At 45.1% G+C, this 27,252-nt stretch overlaps 2 protein-coding genes and 1 pseudogene across 33 annotated transcripts in view; 2 read left to right on the top strand and 1 right to left on the bottom strand.

Moving 5' to 3' along the window:
* The window catches only part of LOC135909148 (uncharacterized), a 758,332-nt gene that overhangs the window by 102,485 nt on the left and 628,595 nt on the right, over positions 1–27,252 (top strand). The window lies entirely within an intron of this gene.
* Positions 1–27,252, bottom strand: part of LOC135909146 (roundabout homolog 2-like) — a 103,512-nt gene that overhangs the window by 8,567 nt on the left and 67,693 nt on the right. For 2 of the 3 annotated variants that reach the window (XM_065440979.2, XM_070536935.1), the window contains exons 3-20: positions 25,158–25,439; positions 23,659–23,797; positions 23,326–23,453; positions 22,163–22,287; positions 20,993–21,353; positions 20,487–20,738; positions 19,993–20,172; positions 12,361–12,485; positions 11,540–11,765; positions 10,440–10,555; positions 9,678–9,849; positions 7,961–8,125; positions 7,691–7,718; positions 7,080–7,244; positions 3,876–4,038; positions 3,058–3,148; positions 2,870–2,944; positions 815–1,011 (exon numbers count right to left, since the gene is read on the bottom strand). In XM_065440979.2, coding sequence (XP_065297051.1) covers positions 815–1,011; positions 2,870–2,944; positions 3,058–3,148; positions 3,876–4,038; positions 7,080–7,244; positions 7,691–7,718; positions 7,961–8,125; positions 9,678–9,849; positions 10,440–10,555; positions 11,540–11,765; positions 12,361–12,485; positions 19,993–20,172; positions 20,487–20,738; positions 20,993–21,353; positions 22,163–22,287; positions 23,326–23,453; positions 23,659–23,797; positions 25,158–25,439 — 2,990 coding nt within the window. The remainder of the gene's footprint in view (positions 1–814; positions 1,012–2,869; positions 2,945–3,057; positions 3,149–3,875; positions 4,039–7,079; positions 7,245–7,690; positions 7,719–7,960; positions 8,126–9,677; positions 9,850–10,439; positions 10,556–11,539; positions 11,766–12,360; positions 12,486–19,992; positions 20,173–20,486; positions 20,739–20,992; positions 21,354–22,162; positions 22,288–23,325; positions 23,454–23,658; positions 23,798–25,157; positions 25,440–27,252) is intronic. The other variant, XM_070536934.1, reaches the window with a different exon arrangement.
* On the top strand, positions 17,893–18,073 carry LOC135909190 (U2 spliceosomal RNA; annotated as a pseudogene).

Genomic DNA, 27,252 nt, shown 5'->3' with positions numbered 1-27,252 from the left:
ATCATCAATTTGTGTTCAAGGGTGTTATACACCGTGTGCGACTTAGAGTTTTTAAAAAATTAAACCCAAGAAAAATCTTAATGTTTTCTTGGCCTAATGCATGACGTGGGACTGCAGGTCAGTAATATGCAGATCGCGCATGCATGCCCTCGCGCATCCTTGACTCCTGACTTCCAACTTGGCAGCCATATCAGAACTTCTACTGCAGAGAAAAAGAAGCGTGATATGCAAGCGCCACTTCTTTTTTCCTTCAAAGTGGAGTGAACTAAAAAAGTAGGCAGTACTCGCTGCATCAGAGTTGAATGGGCCTAAAGACTACCTGGGGCTCCGCGCAAGCTCAAAAAGAAAAGTAAGGCACCCACCACTTTCTCTCTTGTACTGCTATTTATAAATGCGGCTGTGGCTGTTCTGAGGTGCTCAATGGACAATTTGCCTGATAAGGTATTCAAAAATAAAAAGAAATTATGGGGTTTTACGTGCCGAAACCAATTTCTGATTCTAAGGCACACCATAGTGAAGGACTACGGAACTTTGTACCACCTGGGGTTCTTTAACGTACACCTAAATCTAAATACACGGGTGTTTTCGCATTTCACGCTCATCGAAATGCGGCCGCCGTGGCCATATTTTCAATAATAAGAGGGAGCCAGCGCTATGGAGAACGCACCCGCAAGTCCATGCGCACGCACACACACACACACACACACACATTCAGGCGAAAAAAAGCAGTATAAATATCACAAATTGATTCAACTGATAAAAAATTTTCCGTCGAAAGTGCTCTGAACAGAAAGCAGTATGAGAAAACGCTTACTTTTTGCTTAATCTGTATATCATGGAGCGATGGTTCTCTGAAGGATGCAGGAGTATTCGGTCGAGACCCCGCCTCGCTAGGTGGCTTCTCTGGTGGAGGAGGAATGATGTCTGACCAATTCATCACAGGTACCTTAGCGAAAACTCCACCGCGTGAAATTTTTAAACGACTCTTTTTGGTAGGCATCCCATATTCACCTGAAAAACAACGAGGACAATTTCGAGGAGCTGTTGTTGGACAAAGCAAATGTCCTTGTTCTCATACAAAAACAATGTCATTCACACCTCATAAATGTATAGCGACGCTAACCACGCATTAGCGATAACAAACATCTAAACAATTTCACCGGTTCTTTGGAGAAATAGGTCTCGTTTCTGCTTTTTTGAATAGATGAACTAATGATATATACGGGCAAGGCCAGAAATTTCAGCGCTACACTCATGGTCGTCTTAGCATATAAATTAACGCTAAACGTAAGTTGTAGGGTTCTCAAAGTTGGTTTAGAAATACTATTATCGGTAGGTATCCAACTCAACATATTCAATGAAATGTTCCTGTGTGTATCGCGTGAGAATAACGCAGCCATATGACAATTGTATTAAGCGCTTGAGAGTTCCTTCTTGGAAACCTAATGACTAAATCCGGGTGTGGGCTAGGACCCACAGCCAAGCATTCTCGCGAGAGATCTTCCGACAATGTATTTTTCCGCGTGAAAATATGCCATGTGCGCGAAACGAAAGATAAAGTTCTTCACAGTGAATTGGCGCTTCCTTGACCACAAGAGCTGCGCTGCGAGACAGTGGACGTTGTGCTTATTAAGCTGCAATTTGCACAGTAACAAGGTTACCGAGTAGTAGTTGCAATAAAGCGGTTTACATTGTTGCTTCTTTTCTACTGGCGTTTCTATTTGTTCTAAGTGCTATCGGCGTCAAATGAAGTGCGAACAGTGGATCGCCTGGCCGAAGCATAACTAAACGCATGGTGCGGGCCGTCTTGTCACCACCATTGAAAGGAGCATATCCGTCTTGACACTTGACAGCACTTAGCAATGATGCGGCCCCTATAGGGCAATATCTTAATTTCTTTGCCGCTTTCCCTTTAGTTGAAAGCGCAATAAGGAATATCAAAGAGAGGCTTAAATATCCCCGTTTAGGACCGGTATTGTCTCACAGTGCTGCAAAACTGTATCTGCTACCAGCGTCAAATGAAACGCGAACAACGGTGCGCGTGGTACAGTTTTGCGCTTTCATTATTACTGCGCAGTCATCTTTTCTCGTTTTCAGATCAACGAGAATGAGAACAGGAACGAAAATATTGCAGTATAGGCGGTGCATCATCGCGGTGTTAGGTCAAACCGGATGTATACGTGCCTGTCACTGGTGATGACTGAATGGCATTCCCTGCACCTTCAGTTATGCTTCGGCCATACGTTGCCCGGTTCGCGTTTAAGTTAACGCTGATAGTACCTGCAGGCAAGAAGATCTATCTTTCAAGTTGTGCCATTTTCTGACTTCGCTGACCTTGAGGTACTATATATATAATATGCATACTTCGGCGAAGATGAAGAAAGGAAGCAGAAAACACACTTATTTCGTCGACACTCTTGCCTCTGAGTCTCGGCGATACATATCTTGTCCTCTACATTCGCGATCGTGCTGAAAAAAATTAAATTATGGGGTTTTACGTGCCCAAACCACTTTCTGATTATGAGGCATGCCGTAGTGGAGGACTACGGGAATTTTGACCACCTGGAGTTCCTTAACGTGCACCTAAATCTAAGTACACAAGTGTTTTCGCATTTCGCCCCCATCGCAATGCGGCCACCATGGCCGGGATTCGATCCCGCTACCTCGTGCTCAACAGCCTAACACCATCGCCACTGAACAACCGCGGCGTGTGCGATCGTGCTGAGTGATACAATAAACCCACAATATAATTTAGTTTTCAGATCGAATCATTCATCACAGCGCACGCTTTATCAGGCGGGTTGCTTTACTGCAAATTGTTATTCTGCTTAAATAAAAGTGACTAAACGAAAACAAATTAAATACTCACCTCCTCTGTAGCTACCTGACTCGCTTTCTGGACTAGCAAGTCTGTTTTCTCTCAGCAGCCGATCTGAGACGCCATCTACAATCGGTAACAACAGAAGGCTATGTTCAGCAAAACAATCTTGCTATTCTCATTCACGACGAAATTGCATTTGCACATACCCAAGCGCAAAAACAGTGTCTTACACGTACCTTCGTTGGCGTGCCTCATTTCAAGGTCTGAAGCTCTTCCAGGCTTTCTGCTCCCTTCTGTCGGCGAGCATCCACTGCCAGCATCTGTGCTCTGCGGAAAAGATGAACGTTCACTGCCATGCCAATCTGTTGCCTTTTTAAGCGTAGGCTGCAAGTTATTTTATTTGGTTGGGCCTGGAAATGTGATGTCTCAACGTACTTTTTCTACGATTGAGTGGTGGCCTAAGTACAACATATATCAATGGACTGTAATCAATCTACGCAAAATGTACTTGGTCTGAACGTAATATCTGCAACGTTAACAATGTTATTATGGGTTTGAAAGCAACTAGTAGTAATTTTTTGGCGTAAGACTGGCCTTATATTGTAAATGGAAAGTAGGCGCCATCGTGATTGCATCTATTTATAAGCCTAAGTTCCGGCTAAAGGCATGCTTTTAAACCATTTAAGAATTTGTCATTAAGCAGGGAGGACATGCTACCAATCTTTTATTCAAGGCAACCGTTGTTTGCGGCGCTGATAAAGAAAGAACTTATCATTCATAATGGTAACAGCGCGATCAAAACGACGACGGAGTGAAAGGACACAGGACGAGCGCCTTTCACTTCGTCGTCCTTGTGATCGCGCTGTTACCATTATGAATGTATAGCAACTCGCCCAACTTTCCACTTTAAGACAAGTTATCAGCCCAGCGCACGTGACAAACGTTTCACGATTTCATTTGCAATGAGTGAGCGCTTTGGTGCAGTTAGGCAGCAATGAACGACTGAAAATTTTTGCATGAAAACATTGATCAACAGCAATATTGCTTCACTTACTGAAGCGTTTCGGCTCTTCTGAAACGAAGACTTTATCAATGTGGTGGTGGCGTACGGCTCTAGGACCGAGCGAGCGTACTTCTTGTTGAAAGTTGTCAAATTGTGACCGTCTACTTCTGCGTACTCAGGTGCATTCATGTCGCAATTTAAAGTTGCATAAACGCTGTAAGACAAGCAAAATATGGTTAGAGAAGCAGTCATCAAACGCCTATAAACTGCAGTACTTGAATCCATATTCAAGGTAACTTTCGATTGTCTTGTCAGTATGGCAAAAAAATATGGTGTCGGAAAAAGCTTAAGCCGATAAATGTTTCATTTCCACTTTCGATGTCAAAACCTTGCGCTACTCACCTCCCTGCTGGATTTAAGCATGGGCTCGATAGTTACTACTCATCGTCAATATGAACATGAGCTGAAACAAACAAATGAGCCCTCCGGACATCTGTACTGCGAAGAGCCTTTAAGGAAAGCAAAATATTGTGAATGACATCACTTTCTTCTAAGGAATATTAATTACATGTTGCGGCAGGTAATGGAGGCAACGCCGAAGCAATCTTTCAACAACCTTATTTTGTTATGCACGAAAACTCTGCCAGACTCTGGAAAGTGCGAGCCGCGACTCAGCAGGACCGATACGATCGTTGTATTAACCAATTTAATTCTCTGTACTTTGATTGTTCCTATCGACCATCAATTAATTCTGCTTTCTACTGTCATGTGCAAGCCTCCAGGTTAAATCAGTTGGCAAAACGACTGCACACGTATGGCCATGGTGCTTTGAGCTATAAAAATTTTTTTTCTTATAGCTAAGTTATTTGCTCCTGACTTCTGTGTATATCTGGAAAGCCACCATCATTGGCGTCTGCGCAAGTTGAAAGCGCCTCGCGTCTGCCGGGATGGCGACTTCAGCGACTGCTGTGTCTAGGAATAGGACTGGCCTCCGGAGCAACCTAGACAGTGAATACACCAGTGTACGCCCGCTCAGCAGTGAGAACTTCTGTGATTACGATTTCGAGCTTGTGTGGAGCCGCAACACAAGGCGAGGAGGCACCAGGGCCTCCACGACTTGGAGCAGGCCGACTGTAGGACCACCTCGGAATACCGCAGTCGGTGCGATTTCTGTTTTGCCAGAAATCGCTACCGACAACCTGAAGTAACTTTCCAGACAGTCTGTCTCAGTGTAACTTGACGCGGTGGCGCCAAATTTAGTCACAGACCTCATACTCAACCCCCGAGAGAATGTGTTGGCTATTGACGTTGCGGATGAGACCGTGCTGAGCGCTTTGAGCAAACTTACAACTCACATATCCCCATGCACGGTGCTTCGTTTACAGGTGTCAACTACGACGTAGAAGTTTCCATCACCAGCTCGGACTTCACGATTCTAGTGAAGCCAGCCGTTGGTGGCGTCGCCATAGCACATGTATCTCGCCTCGGTACATCCCGCTGAGTGAAGATAATTTTCTAGGCCTAATCACGCCCCACGTACCTAAAGGTTGACCACTTTAGACTACCCGTGCGTCTATTTATCTTGAGGCCACTACAATACCACAATTGCATGAGGCTAGGAGAGCTGAGTGCTGTGTGCGAGTACACGAGTTTCTTCAGGCTACGCTGAGACCCACGCTGCAGACTCCTGTGCAGCCTTGGCTCACAAGCACCAACTGCCCTGGATCCCATGACGCTTCCTTAAAGAACGGTCCCAAAGTTAAGAAGGAAGACGAGGCCTTGAAGTAGATGGTGAACGACCGTTGGCCTCGTCGGGAAGCTCTTGTGGCCGTTAAAAAGCGACGTTACCGGCGCTTTCGGACTTCAAAGCAGGTCGATGCCACTGTAAAGAGTGCGCCACATCCGACGACACGTCATCCTCTACCAGCTAGGCCTGGCGGAGTCGAGTTTAAAATCTTACAAGTTGATGGCGGAAAAGAGGAATACTGAGGCTTCGCCCGCGCCATAGAGTTTCATACAGTTACTAGAAGGAACTGTAGCGCTACTGTCAAGGGGAGCTGCAAGCAGGGAAGTTCAGCCAGCATGGGAATGATGGATAGTAAATGTATTTTCTTAAAATTAGTCCTTATGGATTTAAAATGGCTTCGTGGCATTGCAAGATGACCTTTTTTAAGACGGCGCTGCGCTACAAATAATAAAATAAACATTAGTAAAGTTGTCTAATTGCGGGATTCGAACACACAGTCTCTAGCGCACAAGCCCGATATTGAAACCACTACACCACGAACGCGTAGACCAAGCGGAATGACGGCAATTATTAGCGATTATTGTGCTTGCCTAGTCTCTTAAAATTCTGCGTTTAAAGAAAATGTATAAACTGTGTTAAAATTTAGGCCCATTTAGGCCCAGATAAAGCGCAATAAACGAAACCAGAACACGTCTGAAGCCCTAAGCACGAGTCTAAGACAAATCCATGTACTACCCATCATTCTGATGGTGGCTGAACGATGGCCGTGCCAGAGTTCACTCAAGTAATTGTAGAAAACTCAATGGAGCGCTCTACTAAAGCCACATATTGGCCACAGCCAGAGTCCCAACCAAATTCACTGCCCATGCTGCAGCTGGAGCTGGAGCCACCTCTAGTGATACAGCGCACCGCTGATGCAACAGCGCCGGCTCCAAACAAACTGCCAGAAGAAGACCGGAAACTCGTTGTGATGTTCCGGTCTCACTAGAATACTTTTAAAATGCTCTTGGATAAGCTGCATACTCCACAAGAGCGAGGTGCTGTGTGAGTGCTAGATGCTCCTAATTCAGTGTCTTCAAGTCGGGAGTAACTACCGTGGCCAATTCAGAAGCACCGACTGGCCCCACAAAAGCACAACAAAGGCGAGCCCACAGAGGCTGAAGAGTCGTATAGACGCCTGTAGCTTCTCCCACTTGGAAAAAAGATAACTCTGCATCATATGGAGCGCTTCATGCATGAAAGCAATCATAAATATGTGTAAAACATAATGCGGGAGTATCTGCCTTAGTTGGCGATGAACTTTGTAATAGTGTTACGTTCATGAAACACAACAAACAATGATACCATCTAGAGAGTCTGTGGCGATTCTGATAAGCAAGCATGCAATGCTATCTTCAGAACTCAAAATTCGAGGTTTCATTGTGGGTTTAGAGCAACACGTTCTTAAGCAGTGGCTTTGCAGACAGCATAGCTTTACCTGTTTACTAATTAAACTTGCAAAAACTCACCTGGAATAGTTATGCTCGTTTGAAGCGCAGTTCATTTTGTTGAGAAGTTGGGTTTCACAGAAGGCCACCTTAGGTTGCTCAGAGGGCCTCCAGGCACTATAGTTAATCCACGAGGCTTCTTGATGGCTAAGGCAAGCACGAGCAGTAACGGAACTGAAGCAGTTCCTATGGTAGATTGGGAGAGAAGGGAGACCAGAATTCACTCATTTGTAGGCCATGTGAGCAGTGCTTTCCTTTTCTTTTTTTTCTGAAACGGCCATATAGTACGTAAAACGTAATCACAACTAGAAGCTTTAAGTTTTTAGCTAAATAAATATTTTTCGTATGTTTCACTTCTAGCTAAGTATTACGCTGTACGCAGCAATTTCTAATGCATCAAACTGCCTGGAACAAAGTTTTATCTCGGGCCATATTCTGAATTAACCACGCTGGTGTATATTCTAGCTTCTACGTGATGCGGCATTCAGTGCGACGCCTGACTATCGATAGACCTTCTGCTTGGTGCTTCGACTATGTATGCACGCTGAAAGTTACAGCACGAAAAAATGATCAATTCAGAAAATGACTTAACGTGAAGTTCCTAAATGGGATTGATGAAGAAATCTACTCACCTGATGTCTTGTGGCTTATTTTCTTGGGCTAGAAAAAAAAATAGACAAGTTCATGGCGCAACTTTGTACATGTAAAAAGATGGCCAAGTGAATTTCGAAATAAACACGGCCTGAACGTCTCCGAGGCTGAAGCTACCAAGAGTTAAGTAGCAAAACTGACGCTTGTACTTGATGAACACTATTCTACGTTTGTTAGTTTGTTGTATTTTCATATTTAATAAAGTCAGTGGTTAAAAAGACCGAAACATTCAGATGCCTCAATCTGCTTACCTGCTGTAATAGCCTTCGCTTGTTCAAGTCGACGTTTTCGCATTAAAAACAGGACATAACTTGTTGCAGCTACAAGGAGCAGGAAACCGATAAGTGCAATGAACCATGGCTGCTTAACAATCTTTTCGAAAGGTCGAGAAATGTAAGTTGAAGATGATGTGCCTTCTGTAATATGCAAAAAAAGTAATTCGCTGTTAAGCATGGGACAGGGCTTCGCCCTTTATTATACATAAGGATATCATGATAATGATGATGATGTGGCCACTACTTAAACCGTGCAGTTCTTGCTGTTATCCAGCCTAAGCCGAGATAGCAGTTTCGCAGAAGCAGTTCTCCTGGCGGAAAGCCAAAAACTTGAAAAACAGGACTAGCAGGGTTTTAACATTAATTTACAGCCCTTTATTGCAGCGAAGCTGCATAGCTGTGCCATCCAAGGAAGCTATAGTGTAGTTGGCGTGGTAAGAAAAAAAAAACTCCCCATACGTGGGCCGATCCCGAAGAAAGTGCAATGCGGGGTCGACTCGCGGCAAAGGTCAAGCAGGCATTAAGCACTCCCCATACGGGGGCCGATACCGAAGCTGGTGCAATGCCGGGCCGACCTGCCGCGGAGGTGAAGCAGTTTTTAAGCGCTCCCCATACGTGGGCCAAGCGTGAAGATAGTGCAATAGCGGCCTGACCCACGGCGCAGGTAGAGCAGGCGTTAAGCACTCCCCATACGTGGGCCGATTCCGAAGATAGTGTAATGCTGGTCTGACCCATGGCGGAGGTGCAGTTCGCCGTTAAAAAGCTCACATACACAGCTTCGCTGGTCATCCTTCTTCACATAGTGGAAGGGCACTGAGAGTTGCTTGGAATTCCGAACTTGTTCTGAACATGCCCCAACAAATGAATATATAGTGAACGGGCGGCGACACATTTTGGACTTCAACTGAGCATCAGTGTTACTTTTACTTTACTTACTTTTACTCACTTTTTTACTTACTTTTACTTACTTACTTACTTTACTTTTTTACTTTACTATCTTCATATAACAATTCAAAGTACATGCCTCGCTATCTAGCTATCGCTAACGCTTCTCTCCCAAGTACCAAGGTTGGCACTCCTAAGAACCAAGTAATGTCTAATCGGGGCAGCTGAAGTTCATTAATATATATCAACAAGGAAATAATACGTCGTTTTCTGACTGCCTGGCTGACAGCATAGTAGAACAATTTTTATTGAACGCATTCACTGCGCAATGCGCTTTTGTGCACTGTACATGTAATCATAGGGACACAATATATATTACTTGCTGTCATTGACATGTTCATGCATGTGTGTCCGGGATGTTGCTCACTACGTATTACAGAGCAAAGAGCACCTAATTATTTCACCTTTCCGGATAGTTTCGAAAGATGTATGTTCTTTTACTAAACTAGCGGGAAACTCGTGAGGAATACTGTAAAAAATAAAGCAACTTCTGCTGAAAACATTTTATTTCTAAGAACAACCGGAAAGCAAGAAACCATTCCAAAGAAGTAAGTGCGAGGGCTAGGTCTGAATTAGGCGTGCTAATTTGTATTTAGCATGCGTGCGTGTACAGTAGAAACCTCGAAACCTGATTTTTCTGAGCGCTATGGAAAGAACATTCCTTTTCAATATAGCTGGGCAAGTTACACAATACTCACACCTTCTAAGCGTATCACACCACTTAACAGAAGAACACGTTTCTACTGACCTATCTTGAAACGGATGGGGCTGCTGGCTGGTCCGCCGCCGACGGTTGTCGCTGCAACCACACGTGCTTCATATAAAATCCCTGTCGTCAAGTTGTTTAAAGTGAGCATGTTAGTTGTGGAGTTTGTGCTTTTATTGAGATGCAGATCTGAAGAGTTTCCGTCCACATACACCTAAAATCAGAAAAAGAATGTAACATCTGTTTTCGGAAGAACACCGAGGCTGTCTGGTTAGGTGTCATTCTTTAATTTCACTCCGCGCATTTAACTAGCCCATTTCTGGCAGCTCCATGCGTCTCTGTGTGTTATAGAATGTGTAACTTGCTGGCTTATGTGTGTTGTGTTCTTGTACGCGGCTCCCTTCCTTTGAGCATGACAAGGCAACCTACAGCCCGAGTCTTATTCGAAAACAAACTCTGTGTTCAAATCATAATAATTACGAAAATGTGATTCAGTGAAACAATAAACCTGTGCCACCGATGTGTTGAAGGTTTTGCTACCGCTAAAAACAGGCTTTTAGCAGCATCGGTTAACCGTGGAAATTACCGCTGAACCTGACAATCAACTGTGAATTTATTGGAATGAAACATCTGAAAGAATGTTTTTTTCATTGACTGATCAGAACATAATTCTAGATTCGAGAAGATAGTGAGCAATTCTCTCGTTATTTATGTAACGAGAAGTTTAAGTTTGCAACTATAAAGTATAATAACAGAGACGAAAATCTAGGAAGGACAGTTAAAGAAGCTCATGCAACTACTTACGTTGTATCCTCTGAGCCTTCCATTGCGGTGTTGAGGTGGAGGCGGAGACCAGAGTATAGTGACAGTTGTTCCATTCAGAACTTGGACTTCCACGCCATCTGGCGGTGCTGTTGGGACTGCCAATGGAATTTTGGTCATATCAGTGGTCGGATTATAGCAGCCGAAATTGGCCTTCATAATAGCGAAACCCGTGGATATCCTGTAGAGTGCTAGCGCTACTAATGCAGTGAAGCTAAGCTGGCAACGAAAATCAGCGTACGAGCACACATAATAAAGTGAATATGTTTGGCCGCTTAGAACAAAACTGTTCACTTTTTTGTTTGTTTGAAAGGGTTCCCACAACGTCGTTATCGCTAATTGTGTTAGGTGTCGTACGGAAGACTACTCTAAGTATGAGAATGCTTCGAAAGCGAAGCATACCGACAATAGAGTGGTCGATGCAATGGTTATAAATGGGGGACGCAAAAGCAATACAATCGGCAATAGTAAGTTACGCATGTTGGGCTAGTTGGTTCAACATTGAAAGTACGTACACCATGAGCAGACGAAGACAGATCAAGGAACAAAAGTGGACGGAGAATTGTGGTCTATCGCAGTTCTTTCACTGTATTTACTATTACCGTTATACGTAGCTGAATAAAGTTAAACTGCGTTATTAAAACTAGGTTCTTCACATTACTGCCTAACTTCGTTGTAAGGACACGGTGACAAAATGATAAATATAAAAATAAACTACATTACCCCTGAAATCCTCATACAAACATTTGTGATACCGTATTAACGATGTACAACTTATAACGGATACGCAACAAACATTCCTCGCGAAACAAAAATTAACTGGCCTGTGCTGCCTAATTGTTCACTCTGAAGGAGGGCTGAACGCTATCATTCGTGGCACTCCGTATGAACGTGGCACCTACTAGCAAATACTGAATCATCATCTATTATCAGAATATAAGGATCAGTAAATCCACCAGGCTATTTATTATTTAAAATATACTGCAAAAGCACATGAGTAGCACATTTTACGGTGCAAATTCCTTCTTAGCACACGACAATTGTCAACCGTTCATGAGCTCCTAACCGAAGCTTGCCCTTACCATCTTCCAACGTTTGAACTGTTCTCGAGTTGCTGGGTGGCCCTTCGACACTTCTGCAGAATGGCACCAGAAAAATTTCGTACTTTGTGAACTTCTTCAAATCGTTCAGCACGTATGAGAGGGCTTCACCATTCAAAACAGTAACAATGTTGTATGTTTCCGAGCTGCCGCTGAGGTCCCGAAAACGAATGTAAAAGCCCTCCACAACGTCTCTGCTGCCCTGTACCTGCAAGACATAGCGAACACAGAAAGCGAGTAAGGCAAGGAAGATATTTGTCATGCAGCGCAACTGCGTCGTATGTAAATTATAAAGATAGCAGCGTGGCAGAGTGCATGCCCTCGTTGTCCTAATTTCGTATGCCTTCATGAAAGCTGCGCAATGGCAATCATGCGGCAATAGTGTTGCGCAAACAATCTGATAGATCTGCCAGACACATCTTAAGGAAAGAGAGAGAGAAATACAAGCTTTACTGAGATACGGGAGATTTGAAGTAAATAAACCTGATAATATTACGCGTGACCTGCGGCAGGCCACAGGCACGACACACTGGAGCTTGCTTGAAATGAACGCCAAATGTAAGCATTATGCGGTCAGTGCGCGAAATACTGACGAAAGCTGCGTACTTACTCCGTCTCTTGAAAAATCAGCTTTGTTCAGCGTGCCACAGTTGAGTTTAGACGTTAAAGCTGATTGCTTTACTGCTAGACACAAAGATAAGTAGGCCTCTCAAGCGCTACCGCGTATTGTGGTAGTTTCGGAATAGAGTTGTACACTAAATACACCGGAATAGTGACTGAAGTACTATGGTCAACTGGAATACCTTCCAAGTCAGCTTGACGGCAGTTGAGCTCATGGTGCGTATGTCATTCAGGGTCACTACATTGGCGCTAAGTTTCTCTCGCACTTCATCAAGGTTAGGGTCTTGGTCAAACTGTGGTGCAAGTCCTGGAGAAAAAGAATAGAGATTGTGAATAATAAGGTAGACTGCAGATGGCAGGTTTCTTGAAGACAGAGCTCAATAAAAATTAACACGTTCGAATGCACGTGTAGCTCCAGATATGAGTGGTGCTCTTTGTTCAAATATCTCTTTCGACATTATTGTTCGATTCCTTCTGTTTCATGATTAAACAAAAATCACGAGCCGTTGCACTCAGTTAAAATGGATGACCAGCGAAGCTGTTTAGCGTATGATGTAGAAATGACACAGTACTTTGAACACAGGAACGGACTCATTTAGAGTGATTTTAAGCATCAAATACTTTTAGCTCCCGTTGTCGGCGACCTTCAGGTGACATTGAGCCAAACATCAGAGCCCTTATACGGGCACTCAAACGAGAATATCCGTGCAAGTTGCGAGAACAAAACAAGATCATCCGGGCAACCAGACAAAACCGCATTACATACGCTAGTCAGTTAACAAACAACTTGCAAAAAATTTTGCTTCCGAGTTCTTCCTATTGATTGTTTCTAATATTACTCAAACTGTAACTTCAAGTACGCTGAAGCTTTATTTCTCATTTCCATTAGCGACATTCAAAAGACAGGTAAAGAGTACTAGACACTTCATTATCCCCATTTGGCGCTGAGTGCTCTTTTCAACACCAGCTGTCCACGAGTACCGTGGCGCGTTAGGCGCGCAGCGGATGGCCGTTTGACTGAGACAATACTTGCAATGGGGTATTGTAGTGGCAGGAAACTATTGCGTCCATATGGACGAGTGCACAGCATGGCGTGGTGCAGTGTGATGTGGTGGGGTGTGCCATTGCGAACATGCACAACACCCATTTTAAGATTGGGGCTAATATAATTTGCAACCAATCTGCTTTACCGGTAGCCGTTTCATGCTTACATCTACCCTCGATTACGAGAGAGCCAGTAATTTTTAACGTGATAGCATTAAGGAGCTCGTGTCGCAGGAAAGCCGGTGTCGTCGGCGTTGGTGTCCGCGTCCGCGGCGTTGGCCGTGAGTGATAAATCACAGCAGGCACTTCATAAATAAAAAGCAACTTCCAAGATGGGCTGGGTGGGAATCGAACCAGGGTCTCCGGAGTGTGAGACGGAGACGCTACCACTCAGCCACGAGTTCGATGCTTGCAAGCGGTACAAACGCGCCTCTAGTGAATGCGGTGTTGCCTTCGAAACGAGCTGTGGAAAGTTATACTGCGGTGTATATCGGTAATTAGGAACTTGTAACTTACAGAAGTCGCAATTACACGAGTGGCGAAGTGCGTTTCCGCTGCATTTCTTCTGCGCTTTCCGCACACGCAGAGCCATCTTGCGGCAAACACAGAAGACCCCCTCCTCTCCATGTACGGCGCTGCCGCGACAGATGGCGCGCCACGAGCGCATTGGAGCTGTGCCAGGACCGGTACGAGGCGGGTCGCGGCCCGAACTCTCTCTCCCCTGACAACGCTTCGCCTTGCTCCCTCTGCAGAATCAGGCATCTTTCCTTTCTTTAGATCACTCTCTGTATATCTCTCTGCCCGTGCCGATCACGACGTTTGGCTGGCGTGCATCATTTCCCCCTCCGAGATACCGAGTTCTTTGGTTCGTTCCGCATGCTCAGGCGCACGTTTCGTTGCTGCGCCGAACGCCGCATTGCTCGACCATATGGCTCGACGCTCACCGCGTCCGATGCGGGGCGCCTCGTAAGTGATGGCTGCCCTGTAGCCCATTGTCTTACACCCCTTGGCGGGTCGACGGGAACGCTGTCGCGTTCCACTCTTGAAGGCGAAGCTTAAGCGTCCTCCAATTTTTTATAGTTGCCTGTGCAAAACCCCTATGTCACCAGCGGAAGGCAGGGCGCTGTCCGGGCAGCGCCAGCGAACCTCTTCCTCACAGAGCACTGCACCTTTCTTTTTATAGAAGTAAAAGGCGTATTGCAATTCAGAATTGTTTAAATTGCGCTTCTAATTGTTAATCTTCGTCTATATCATGAAAATTTATTTTGACAAAAGCCGCCTGTCCAGCTAGCAAAGGAATTGTGGTTGTGAAAGATGCAGCGCGAACGAGGCAAGGAACTCTGCGGCTTTAATGAGCGTATGGCAAGGCTAACCCCCGTATGCAGAAATGCAACTTAAGTTGAAGCCCATGCTTGACTTGATCCGAGTGACGCCTATCGGGAATGCGCCGAAGGAAACGCAGTGAGCGTCTTTGGGCACGTTAAGGGGGTATAGTAGGGCAAATCGACCAAAAAACTGATTTTTTGATTTCATCAATAAAAAATAATACACACTGTGGGCAGCAAAACAGTGCAGCGGCGAGCGCGTAGGAGCGCTCTAAGCCTTTAAAAATGGCGCCAAAAGCGCGCCGCCTGGTATTTAAACGTGACAGACGCGAGGGTTTCTTTACATGTTGTTTTCCATCATTTTTTCAGTGTTTACGTAATTATGTTTACTTCATGTTTACGTAAACGTAAACATGAAGAAAGGCTTTGGGGAAGACACCAAAAAAGCCAGAAAGTTTCTGTACTCTGCTGGTGCATGTTGAGCGGTTGTAGTGAAGGTGCAAACATAAAAATGCGTTTTTCTCAAAACCACTTTTTTCAAAATTTTCGGAACTTGATGTACCTTTTCTGGAAAACTATACAGCCCATTACGCTGAAATTTTCCCAGAATATACTCGCATCCCTTCCAAGTAATCCGAACCTAAATGTGTGAAACAATCACTCAGGTATCACTAAAAAAAAAGAAAAGATTATTAGAAGGACCCTCCACGGTACGAGACGTGTGACGGCAATATTTTTTTTCTTGTGACGTAAATGTAGCAAAGCATTTTTTAAAGGTTCCAGTTAAACCCACTATTATACAGAATTATTGTGCGAAATTTCACGGTCATGCTGTTTTTTGTTTCTGAGGAAAGGTACATTTTATTTTACATCATAGCTTAAAGTTTGGTTCTCAAATACACAAAAAATAAAAAAGGCCTGCAGTAAAAAATTACACCAATTAAGGCCAACACTATTGCTATTGAGCGTGCAGAATTTCACGCTAATATATAGAACAGTTGTTGAGATATAAAGCTGAAACCAAGATAGTTCATGCACCCTACCATACCCCCTTAACGCCAGGAGTCATCTAAATCAAGTCAAGCTTGTGCTTCGACTTAACTTGCATTTCTGCATACGGGGGTAAGTGTCAGGCGAATAAATGTCGCGCAACACAATATTCACGTACGGTGTCGCACACGGCGAATCTCCTATGGTACCGCTTTTGTGATGTGAACTGATTAATATTGGGTTCAGCTATCACCGACTTCGGCGCACGTTATATGTGGAAGTGTAACACAACCGTTGCCAAGCATAGACAACATCGTATTTACTATGTTGTGCACCCACAAAGGCTCGGCCGGATCGGCACTAGTTTTATTTCGATTTCTATTACTGACACCTGGAGGCGCATTGGCACCGTCCTCTTGTCCTGTGACCGCCGGTGCACGCGGGGCCCGCCCTTGGAAAGTTAAAATGTCTCCAGGAACGCAACAGACACGCAGTTCATTTTGCTCCAAAAATGTCGATGCTAAGCAAAGCCACGTTAGCGCTCCGGGGAATTCGCTCAGCGGGCAAACAAGTGCTGCGTCGAGCGTCACGAGTATTGTGCAGCCGAACACTAGAGTGCGGCTGTGACGCCGTGTCTCTAGCACTGCTTGGTGCAGGCAGCGGTCTTAGCATTACAGACAGCTCTCTTAAAGCTCGAAATCTCCCTAGGCATATCCGTGTAAATACAGAGTGTTTCAAATAACTTGCGACAAGCCCTGAAATCGATAAAGATCCTGCGCGGACGCAGAGAGCACTGTACAACGAAGCTTTGGTGTAGCGGTTAGTAAATAAATGTTCCAAAGTGCTTCACCTTCTGCATCGCGTTTCCCCGCCTCTACTCGGTGACAATCTAACAATTATGAAGGAAATCTACGGATGCCAAATTTGTGTAAAGGCGCTGGCCAATTAGGCTCATTGTTTTCATGACATCACGACGGAACAATATCTAGAAAATTCAACATGGCGTTGCATTGGACAGCGAGGCACCGAGGGCAGCTGAGAGGCCTCGCGATTTTTCTGTGCACTAAATGACGTTCCTTCGTACAGTTGTCTGAGCGTACTTCACTTTCAGTCTTGGAAGTTGTCTTTCAGTGCAGTGAAAATTTGTGATTCTTTCGCCTTGGAAGCATACAAATGTGCCGGCTTGTGTTTTTCTTTATTGCTATATCAATTATGTGGACACTCCAGGCGCATTACTGCCGTCGGCGTCGCTGTCCCCATCGGCGTCACCGTGAGGCTACGTATAAAGTTCAAAGCCGATAAAACCGGCACCGTACGCCGTGTGCTGCATGTGCGAGTGAAAGCGTGTGAGGGTGAGCCGGCGAACGCGGTTCAATCTCGCGTGCGCGATCGAGGAACGCGGCCCGGATGCGTGCTTGCTGCTGCCGTGATTCCTTATTCCAGAATCTTGACAGTGAGTTTCGGTGCTCATCGAGCGAGATGTGTTCATGTTTACTTGTGCGCGTATGACACCGTGCTGGTTAATTTTGTTTAAAAGGCGTTGGCGGGCTAGTTGGTTCCAATCCATGATAGAATTTGTAAGTGCGACTGAACAAGGACGCAGAAAGAAGCAGACACGCAATGACTGTACTGTTTCTGTGTGTCTGTTTCTTCCTACGTCCTCGTTCATTCACGCTCACGCATTCCATCGTAAGTTGATACGGCAGCCGAAACTACTTTGCTTACTTCGTACAGCTATCCACCAGTTTGCTATCGCAGTGTGCGAGTTTTTTGGCCAGCTTCATTTAGCCACTGGCATGTTGCAATACGTCAGGCGTTTTTATCGTACCACACAGATACTCCCTACAGATTTGCCTCACAATCACGGTTCAACTAGTCTGGTCGTGTTCATTGCCACGCGGTGACGCGAAGGTGCTGTCCGTCGTTGAAGTATTGAACGTGTGCCTTTGCGGCTGATTCAATGCCGGTGAAAGTCTACTTTTCCAGCGGTGAACGGCCTGTTGGCAGTGTGCTCACACTGGCAAGTTTGCAAGAGATACGAGTTATAGAAACAACACATTGCTAAATGAATGTGTGCAATGTCGCCCGTGACAAACGCTTGCGGAGCTGTATAGTCACAGCCATCCCTATTTATGTGTGCTATCGCATACTCAGAGGCTGAGCGGAGTCATGTTTCTGCCTAGTCATTTTTTATATACATTCGCATGGACGACGTGACCGCCGCCTCGAGGAGCCGGAGGAAACTAGACGCACGTGACGTTTCGATGGAACCGCCACCACGGGAGAGCGGAAGGAAAGGACCCGAGATACGCGAGCGCTTGGAACGCCGAAAGAGAGGGCGGTGCGAACGTAGACATGGTTGATGCGGGTCATTGTGTAGTATCTCTTCTTATCATCTTAATATCTGATATGGGTTGTATTTGTACCCAAGATATTAAGCTTATTTTTGCAAGTTGCCGGAGTGATTGAAGCCTGCTTCACCTCCACCGCGGGTCATCCCCGCTATTGCACTACCTTAGGGATCGGCCCAAGGTATTTGATCTGCAAACATTCCACCCCTGCAACTAGCCATATACAGCTTTGCTGTGAAAAGTGAAGAAGTAGGTAAATAAAGATGTCCATTTCATTCCCATCATTCTTTCAATTTACACAGCAGCTTTCTAAAAAAGGCATAAAGTTCGCGCGTCGAGGGAGGGTACACTTATAGTGTACCGCCGTTTTCGTGCAATAGTGACAACTAAGATCAGCCAAGAAAAAGTTCCAAATCCGTGATTTGCCATCTACAAAGTTACTAGATAAACGGAAGACTCATCGACAGTAGTTACAGAGAGCTTTGTCTTCATCAGGTTCAGTAAAAAGGTTAAAATGGTAAACTTACGATAGCATGTCATGCCAAATACAGTATAATTGGTAATTAATTTTAAAAATTCGTCTGAATTCCCGTATTGATGTCAGAATCCCCCTCAGAAAGCACTGGAATATAGTGGACTGGTCAAAGAATAGCGGCGCCAAATAATTGGGCAATGTAATCGTTTGAATCTTTTATATAGGACGATGAGCAAAACGAGAACAAGGTAAAAGCAAGAGCCAACGTTTCGACAAGTGGACTTGTCGAAACGTAGGCTCCTGCTGCCATCTTGTTCTCGTTTCGCGCATCGTCTTGAATTTCTACCTTCTGCCTTCCCCGTGTTTTCCCTGAATCCTTTATATAGTAATACTATGTGGTAAATAATTCTGGAATTATCTTTATTTTTTATTTATTTTATTTTGTGATACTGTCAATCCCATCAGGGATTTTTACAGGAGTGGGTTAGAAGGGTCTGTAGACATAGTAGTACAGGCATATACATAAGAATACAAAAGGGCACTTGGCAAGAGTAGAGTTTCATGGACCTATGTTAAGAGCAATAATATGGCAAAAACATAACGCACAAAGACCTTGTTTCAATGTCATATGATATTTTGCAAGAGACAAAAGAAGGATAAGCATATGGTTATACAATTGATAGCATCATACATCATTTCACATCACACATTTCCAAAAATATTTGACAATACAATGATAAAGACAATGATAACATGTCATTTAGATAGTGATTGACAATACTGTTGCGCCAACTATTTCAACAAATTTGTCAACAGTAGGCTGATCGACCAATGTCTGGGCTAAAGCATTCCAATCGCGAACTGCTCGCGGGAAGAACGAGAAGCTGAATGTATTGTTAGTGCAAGAATATTCTTGGAGTGTTAGGTGATGCTTGTGACGGGTTTCTCTTGATGTGTTATAGGAAATATAGGTGTTAGAATCCACATGTACCTTATTATGCAGGATGAGATACAAAAATTTGAGTCGGTACAGCATCGCACGACTGCTTAGTGTGTGAAGGCCGATTTCGTATAGCATCTGAGTAGGCGAGTCGGTGCGCCGAAATCGGTTACAGAATCTTAAAGCTCTCAGAGACTTCTCATAAATGTACTGCTGTTCAGCTTATATCTCGCTGCACGAGAACCAGGCAAGTAGCAAACAACGCGATAATTTAGTGAAGGTGAACAAACAATTATATCACAAATGCACATCACAGCCTACAGTACATTCCCAATTGCTCTTTAAATCCACTTAATCGCGAACGAATGCAGCTATAAGCATCAACTAGGCATGTAGTACAGTGGCTCTGATACAACATATAATTTGCATTGGTCTTTCGGAATAAGAATAATAAGGCAATGTATAAAGTGCTGTTACACTCTACATTTTCACGCTAGTGCCAGACAATGGCATCTGAGCAACTCTAAGCGATGATAATATGGTGCTCGCGTGTGAATGGACCTCAATGCTGCCATTTCGACAAGGAAATTGTTCAAGGCTCGGTTCTTGCGCATTGTTCAACAGTGATCAAGGAAGAATGAAGGCACGCAGAAGAAAAGTGCTTGTATTTATACATCAAGTGCACCCACCTGGAGTTCGTATAATTTCAGAGATAGGACTTGGAAGTCCAACACCGTGCGAATTCTCAGCGCGGACGATGAATATATATCGAGAGTCGGGTTGCAAATCCTGGATAGTGTAGGTTTCAGTAAGCACTCGATGAGCTGCCAGAATCCAGCCACTCTGCAGATCACTGCTATGGTACTCAACTGGAAATAAACAAAGCATTGCTTGTCTTTCTTTTTTAATTCTTCGAATTATAAAGTGAGTTACGTACATGCATCTTACGGAATTTTCAGAAATCTTTTGAAAGATTTTTTGCTCTCTGGCAATCGGGATAAGTTGTTCACAATGCAATAATTTTGGCATAGTACATAATCAAGAACAACTTACTGACTACTCTTGTAATCTATTTTTTTTTTAAATTTCAGCCTTGTCGTGCGGAGCAATTCGAAAGCATTCGTGTGTTAACACCAGATTACAATGTCCCACACGTGCAGGTATCAAGCATAGCAACACTTACTTGTGTATCCCTTCAGCGACGACGCGCCCATGTTTTCGCTGCCTCTCCAAGTAAGGCTTATCGAAGTTTCTGTTGTGTTTACTGCGAGCGGCTGTGATGGAGGACCAGGTAACGTGGATGGCTCAGGAGAGCGATGAAAGTTCACGTTTGGATTATGTGGTGACTCCACCGCGAGTGACGCAGTCCAAGACGTCTCACCGTTTTCACTTGAAGCCTTACAAGTGTACAGGCCACTGTCAGACAATTGGAGGTCTGTCATACATGGGGATAGAGAAAAAGAAATTACGGGTCACAGGAGGGTCCTGATGTAAGAAAGGTCATTTCAGGTCATGCAATATAACTTGTTTATTTTATAACACATGCTTTTGGACCCGGTAACGTCTCGGATTCCAGCGATGTCATAAACCGAAAACACGCGGCAATAGACATAGTTTTGCGTTGTTATTGTACTTGTATCTTTAGCAGGGCGGAAACTGCAGTCTTGTTTTAAAACGCCGGGAACTCACCTCGAATTTGCAACGTGCCAGACCCAAGTAGCTTGAATCTCGGTCGATCTTTGATGCTTAGTGGAGCGGCGCTGTAGAACCACTGCACGGTGGGCTTGGGTGTGCCAGCAACTTCGCACGGCAACTGGGCGGTGGTGCGCACTGGTAGGGTCTGGTTGGCCGGACCCAAGCGTATGATGGGGGGCGGCACGTCCGTGAGAACGTTGACCTCCAGGCGACCCTTAGCCATGCTGGAGCCCACCGCAGAGATCACCGAGCAGACGTAGTAGCCCCGGTCTTCCCTTCGCACCCCAATGATGGTCAGCGTGCCCTCTTGACTCACCGAGAAGCGGCCATGTGACTTGCCCGGAAACATCAGCACCTACACCACAAGACATGAGATGCGGAGGCGACTACTTGTTTGTGGCATCCTGCCACTGGTCATAAGGCTGGGCTATATGTGGCGCAAAGATACTAGCATAAGGTGGAAATATATAAGTACGCATCCACTGAAATTTAGGAGCAGGCTGCAAAGCCTTGGTTACCATAGTTAATCCGAGCTCTTCCGCTGCGTTGGGCCTCAAGGCGCAGATCTACCTCTGGGTCGTTAACTCTTACCAATCCGTCAATCCACTATAAATGTTAGAATTTTTTGTAATTATCGCAACTTTCGCGCCACTGATGCTCACGTCCTCGTCAGAGTAAGGAGGTGGCTGTGAACTTCTCAACATTTCCAAAGCAACCTGTACACGCGAATATGTATCGTTTTCGCTTCCACTTGTTCATTAAGGTGTTAGCGTGGGCTCTTACAAATGATACTCTCGCTCTTTGTATGAGGAATATCGACACGTGCTCACCTAACAAGGGCACCTTAGTCATATTGGCATGGCCACTAATAACACTCGGGACCTGCCCAGCATGAGAGCATCCATGGCTATTAGACCAAATTATTCCTCTAGTGATAGGAAGATGGTGAACACCACCTCATAAGCTGGCAACCTGTTAATATTTTCTGCACCTGCTCACGCATATCTTTATTTCGAAGCGCCGAAATATTCCATTATTAAATGGGTCATGGCCGTGGATAATTGCAAACAGTTCGCGCTTACAAGGATGTGGGTAACATGGAACGCTGGAAATAGCTTTACATGCCCTACAGAAAAGCGACATGCAGGATTCTAGCTTAATCACCTGGCTGCCTTCTCGAGTCCAGAACACGGAGGGTGGGGGGTTCCCGGTCGCAAGACAGTCAAACTTGGCGACACCGTTGATCCCCACTTTCTGATTCATGGGTGTGAGGCGGAATGCTGGGCGTGCTGCAAGAAGGAAGAACAAAAGTCAGTCCTCCTGGTGTGAGTATGCGTGTGTGCAGAAGGGGTGCGGCAGGGCAGTATTGCACAACCAGCCAATTCTTGGGGGTATTTTGATATGTTTCATCATCATCATCCTGATTTCCTGACACAAGCTTATTGTAGAGGTCATTTTGTTCGCTGTTCATATGTCATATTTACAATTTACATATGGCCAGAAATGTGTAGCTTGAGAGACGCGCGGCACCTAGTGGCCTATCTTGGTGGGCGATCGCTCCAACCTGTTTTACGAAATGAGAAGCGCTGTTCTCTCAAAAAAACGCAGATATTATTTGCGTTTTATTGATATAAAAATAGGACCACTTTGACAGGATCTTCAGAAACATTGAGCTCTGTTGTTATTAAAACGAATCTCCGAATTTGTTGTTTCAATACATGTGTAGAGATATAAGGAAACCTCCTAGAAGTGTTCTTTGCTGTCTCCTTTGTTCTTTCAATCTCTCGTCCCCTCTTTGACCTCAGTGTAGCCATATGGTTAACCTTCCTGCCTCTTCTTGTTTCTCTCTATCTCAATATTCTTTTCTATCATTATAAATACATGTCTGTCTGTCTCTCTCTCTCTCTCTCTCAATAATATGACCACCACACTGAAACTTCTCGATTTTCGCGAATGTGTATTTCCGCTTATATTAATACAATCCTACCTCATAACTCCTTATTTTGAAAAGATGCCTTTCTTTAATTACGGTTCCCATCGACAGGTGGCCACAAGCCATCTGGCTTGCCTAATATTGCGCCTTTATGGAGATGAAAAGCTCTTACTCTAATTTACCGTAAAAAATGTCCTCATTAACTATGCATTCGCACCAGATTCAGTACTTTAGCGAAGTGGTTTAGACTACACATATAAAATACTGTCTCTATGATATTGGGGAAATTTTGCGAGAAATTTCAATTTACTGGCACGTACTACAGTTACAACCATAACGGTAACAACTGTACTAAGTGGGCACATATAGGAGGTCGTATAAAGACATAACTCACAATGTACAACAAGTGTTGCAGAAGCTGAGGTTGAGCCTACGATGTTTTCTATTTCACATGCGTATGAACCCTCGTCCGAAGGAGCAACGTTCTTAATGTGAAGAGACTTGTCCTCTTGAACGTATGCCCTGAAAAAAATTTACGAAAGGTGTCAGAGTGGCACATTCCGGCGCTTTAAGCGAGATAGCAATCCCCGTGTTACGTCATCCGAAATCGGTTATTTACGCGATCAGAATTAAGCCCAGATCATGCTTAAGAAAACGGTTGCAAGAAAACGACAACGAAAATCATTGTACAAAGCTCAATGCTATTGTCATTGGTCCCATGGCCTACCTGCCGATTGGCATCTTTCCATCCTTTCTCCGCCATGTCACTGTTGGCTTCGGGTCGCCGTTGACCTTGCACAGAAACTCGACAGATTCTCCAGCGAGTGCAGTCACGTCTTCTGGGACCCTGATGAAATAGGGCTTGGCTGCGGAGGGAACATGGCACGCGCCGGTGAAGCTGTACGCTAAGCTGTAAAAAGAAAGCTTTTAACGTGCTTGCTAAATCCATTGTGTTCCTGTCTCTTGCGTTGAGACTAGAAGCATAAAGGCGTCCCAGAAGTTGACGATGCTAGAAATTGTGCTGTGCATTGTTTTATAGAGGGGTAGAATTCCTCGTACGCGGCGAAGAGCAATCATTCGTCAACTTGTGCAGAGGCTTGAGTTATAAGTTATGAGAATTTCGTATTACAGAGCGTATGAACCGTTGTTACGGCACAAATTTAGACAGGATGCAGCGACACAGTGTACCACGTTCCTAGTTTTATACTTTGGCATCAGGAAAATGCTACAAACAAAAACTAACAGCTGAGAATACAATGGTTGGCTAGTTGGTACTCCATTATTATTGCAGAGGTAGCACGTATTCATACACATGCGGGAACACAAAAACATTCAAACAAGAGCTATTTCGTTTGTTTGTGTTCATACCTGTGTTCATACCTGTGTTTGGGAGCATGCTGTCCTTGAAACAGCAAATCATGCAGATTTACCACGCCTTGATTATTCTACTCAGTTTTGTAGTTAGCTAACTAGTATTTCTTTCCTGCACTCTCTCTTGTAGCAGGACCACGGTTGCAATGTTTTATAGAACAACACCACCATGTCTTAGACAATTCTATTCAGATCCCCGTAGCCTTCTGACTACTTAAAATCGTTTGGTGACACACTGATATATGTGCACACGCCGGAGGCGTACGACAATGTCTCCGTAGAACCATTTACATTTAAGCTAGAACAATGTGTAACGCCATAATCAAAAACGCCAGTTTAATTTTAGCGCAGTTGCTGTCTTCTTTGAAAGTGAAGTTCTTGTTATGAATGTAGCATGCACCTAATGGACGTGACTCGGTATCTGCCACGCGTTGATTGTGGTGCGGCGCTGACCACTAAGTGCTGTCGTGTGTACTAATAGCGCCTAACGAGTATTCGTAAATTCAGCAAAGACATATCTGCTAAATGAGTCTCTAGAAGCCAGCGCTGACGCCAGGCACGAAGTGCCTTTGTGGTGAGCGCTGAAGCAACAGCAAGCTAGGGAGAGCACAGGTTGCGACGATGTGCTAAAACGCTTTAATGAACGTTGCGGCCGACTATCTAACCAGTGCCTGGACGGCTGAGAGCCCCGAAAGAGCCTGTACTGACGAGAAAGAGAAAGCACCGCTAAAAAGGACAGTGTTCATTAGACAAGCGAGAGATTATGCGGTGAATGGCGCACGTTTACTGTGCTGCATTTAGCACTTGCATGCATGTGTGCTCATTTCTAAAGATTGAGGCCGCGTGTAACCGCACTGTGCACGGAGAGCAACGCGGGCGGCGAGTCCCTGGTGCCGAGCATGTTGGCCGCCCGGCACACGTAGCGGCCCTGGTCGGAGGGCCGCACGTCGGCGATCAGGAGCGCGCCCTGGGCCAGGAGGCGGACGCGCCCCGTGCCCGGCTGCACCTGGACGCCGTCCTTGAACCAGGTGACCGTGGGCTCGGGATGGCCCCTGGGAGGCACGCACTCGAGCGTCGCCGAGTCGCCCGCCGCCGCGTGGACGCTCTTGGGCAGCTGGCGGAACTCGTCGCGGAGCGCTGTGCGTGCACGAGGAATGCACGGGAAAGAGATAACATGAATTCGGCACGTATAACGAATTCTGTGAACTAGCTTCCCTTTTTCTTTTCATGAATGTCGCCTGCAATGAGTACGATAAAGCCCGCCTATATCAAACAAAAGCTTACTCCGTTTATTTATCAATATTGACAGACTTGTCAAACTCTTACACCATGGTTGAACTGTACACTGTCGGTGTTTGCCGACAAAGCCAGAACTCAACTTGCGGAAAAACGACTACGCTCGAAGTTACATCGAATTATCTTTTATATGGCCCTGTAGGAAGAAAACTCCGGGCCATGCGCGAGCGTGGAGGTGAAAAAAAAACAGTAAAACAATGATATCACGATCGCGATGGAATATAAACCACATTGCGTGGTCACGGAGTATCATTGTGAGAACACTAATTACTGAAATCACGCTTTATGGCAACGTTGAACACGAAGGCTCCCACCTCGGGCATGCTGGGCGCTAAATATGATTTCCACGCTGCACCGCTAGACGCCGAAGTGTTAGTAGTAATTCAATGCTTTTAGATGTCTTTTTCTAAACAGGGGCATTGTTATAAAGGAGCTATCCAAACGCATCTTGCTTCGTTGCGCGAAAGGTAACCGTGGACGGGGTGCGTCATCGGTATTGTGCAATAATTCTGTGTTAACGAATCAGCATGGCAAGGTCAGACTGTTTGTATGTCCTTCGAAACGTCTTCGAAATTGTCGGTGGAGCGTGAGAGTTCGCGCCGGCACGTACAAGCTCTCAGAGAAATCGTTCTGTACTGACCCTACTACTTTTGAGAATTGTATGCAAGCTTTGTTAAACTTTAAATTCAACCAACCCTTTCTGTCTCGCTGTGAGACAAGCCTGTATGTAATAAAATAAACAAATAAACCTGGTGTGTCGTAGCATCAGAGTCCCCCTCAGTAACTCTGTTCAGCGCCACTGTGTTTCCAAGCCTCAAGGGGAGCACTTTTGCGGGCCCTGCATCGCTAAAACGTATCTAATATATCAACATACGTTACGAGAAATGCAATCGTAGAATTTCATGTTCCAAAGTACACACGTTAATTTTCTAGAACGAATAAAAACTCTCACTGCAGCAGAAAATGGGCTATAGGCGGGGAATGTGGTGCCTATAGGAGGCAGATGTAGGGGAAAGGGCATGCTACAAGTGTTCCTAGTGCTCCAAAGTATATTTATTGCCGATTCGAGGCCGCAAGTTCATCTAGACGGGCATGTACCCTTTTATTGTCAAGGTGTGACCATCTCGAAGGCAGCAAGTGGCGGCGCTACGCATACACATGCGGTGTCACGTGATAGGCACGACGCCTTGCTATTTGTAGAGAATGCGTGTGCGGTGCAAAAAGTGGCGCGGCAGGCCGAGTATAGTGAGCGTTTCGACCAAGCCATTCGATAAAGTGACGCGCAATAAACGGCACTACGCTAAGTCGTATCGATTAATACAAACTTCGCACATTTGCGATAATTTCCGTAAGAGAGTTTCGGCCATTCTAAGGTGAAGCTTTCCTTTCTTATTCCGTCGACTTTCCCGCTGTTGCTGAGGCCGCCTTGGGCGAGTGCTTCAGAACGTGCATAATGTTCATGGCACGGTGCGGTAGCGGGGTCTACGGCCTCGGTCCAACGACAGCTTTCTCGACGTCGCCACCATTCCCTCCGGAGCTCCTTCGTCATTGTCACGCTGTGTTCTGATATCCTTGCCTACCAACACAATGCCCGCTGGATGGCTGTAAATACGCGTGAGTCCCTCGAAAAAGCATCACAGAAGCTGCAGCACTT

Source organism: Dermacentor albipictus, chromosome 4 (genome assembly GCF_038994185.2).
Source record: "Dermacentor albipictus isolate Rhodes 1998 colony chromosome 4, USDA_Dalb.pri_finalv2, whole genome shotgun sequence".
NCBI classification, from domain to species: Eukaryota; Metazoa; Arthropoda; class Arachnida; order Ixodida; family Ixodidae; genus Dermacentor; species Dermacentor albipictus.
The sequence above is the reverse complement of the archived record's forward strand: the minus strand, read 5'-3'. Positions and strand labels throughout refer to the sequence as shown.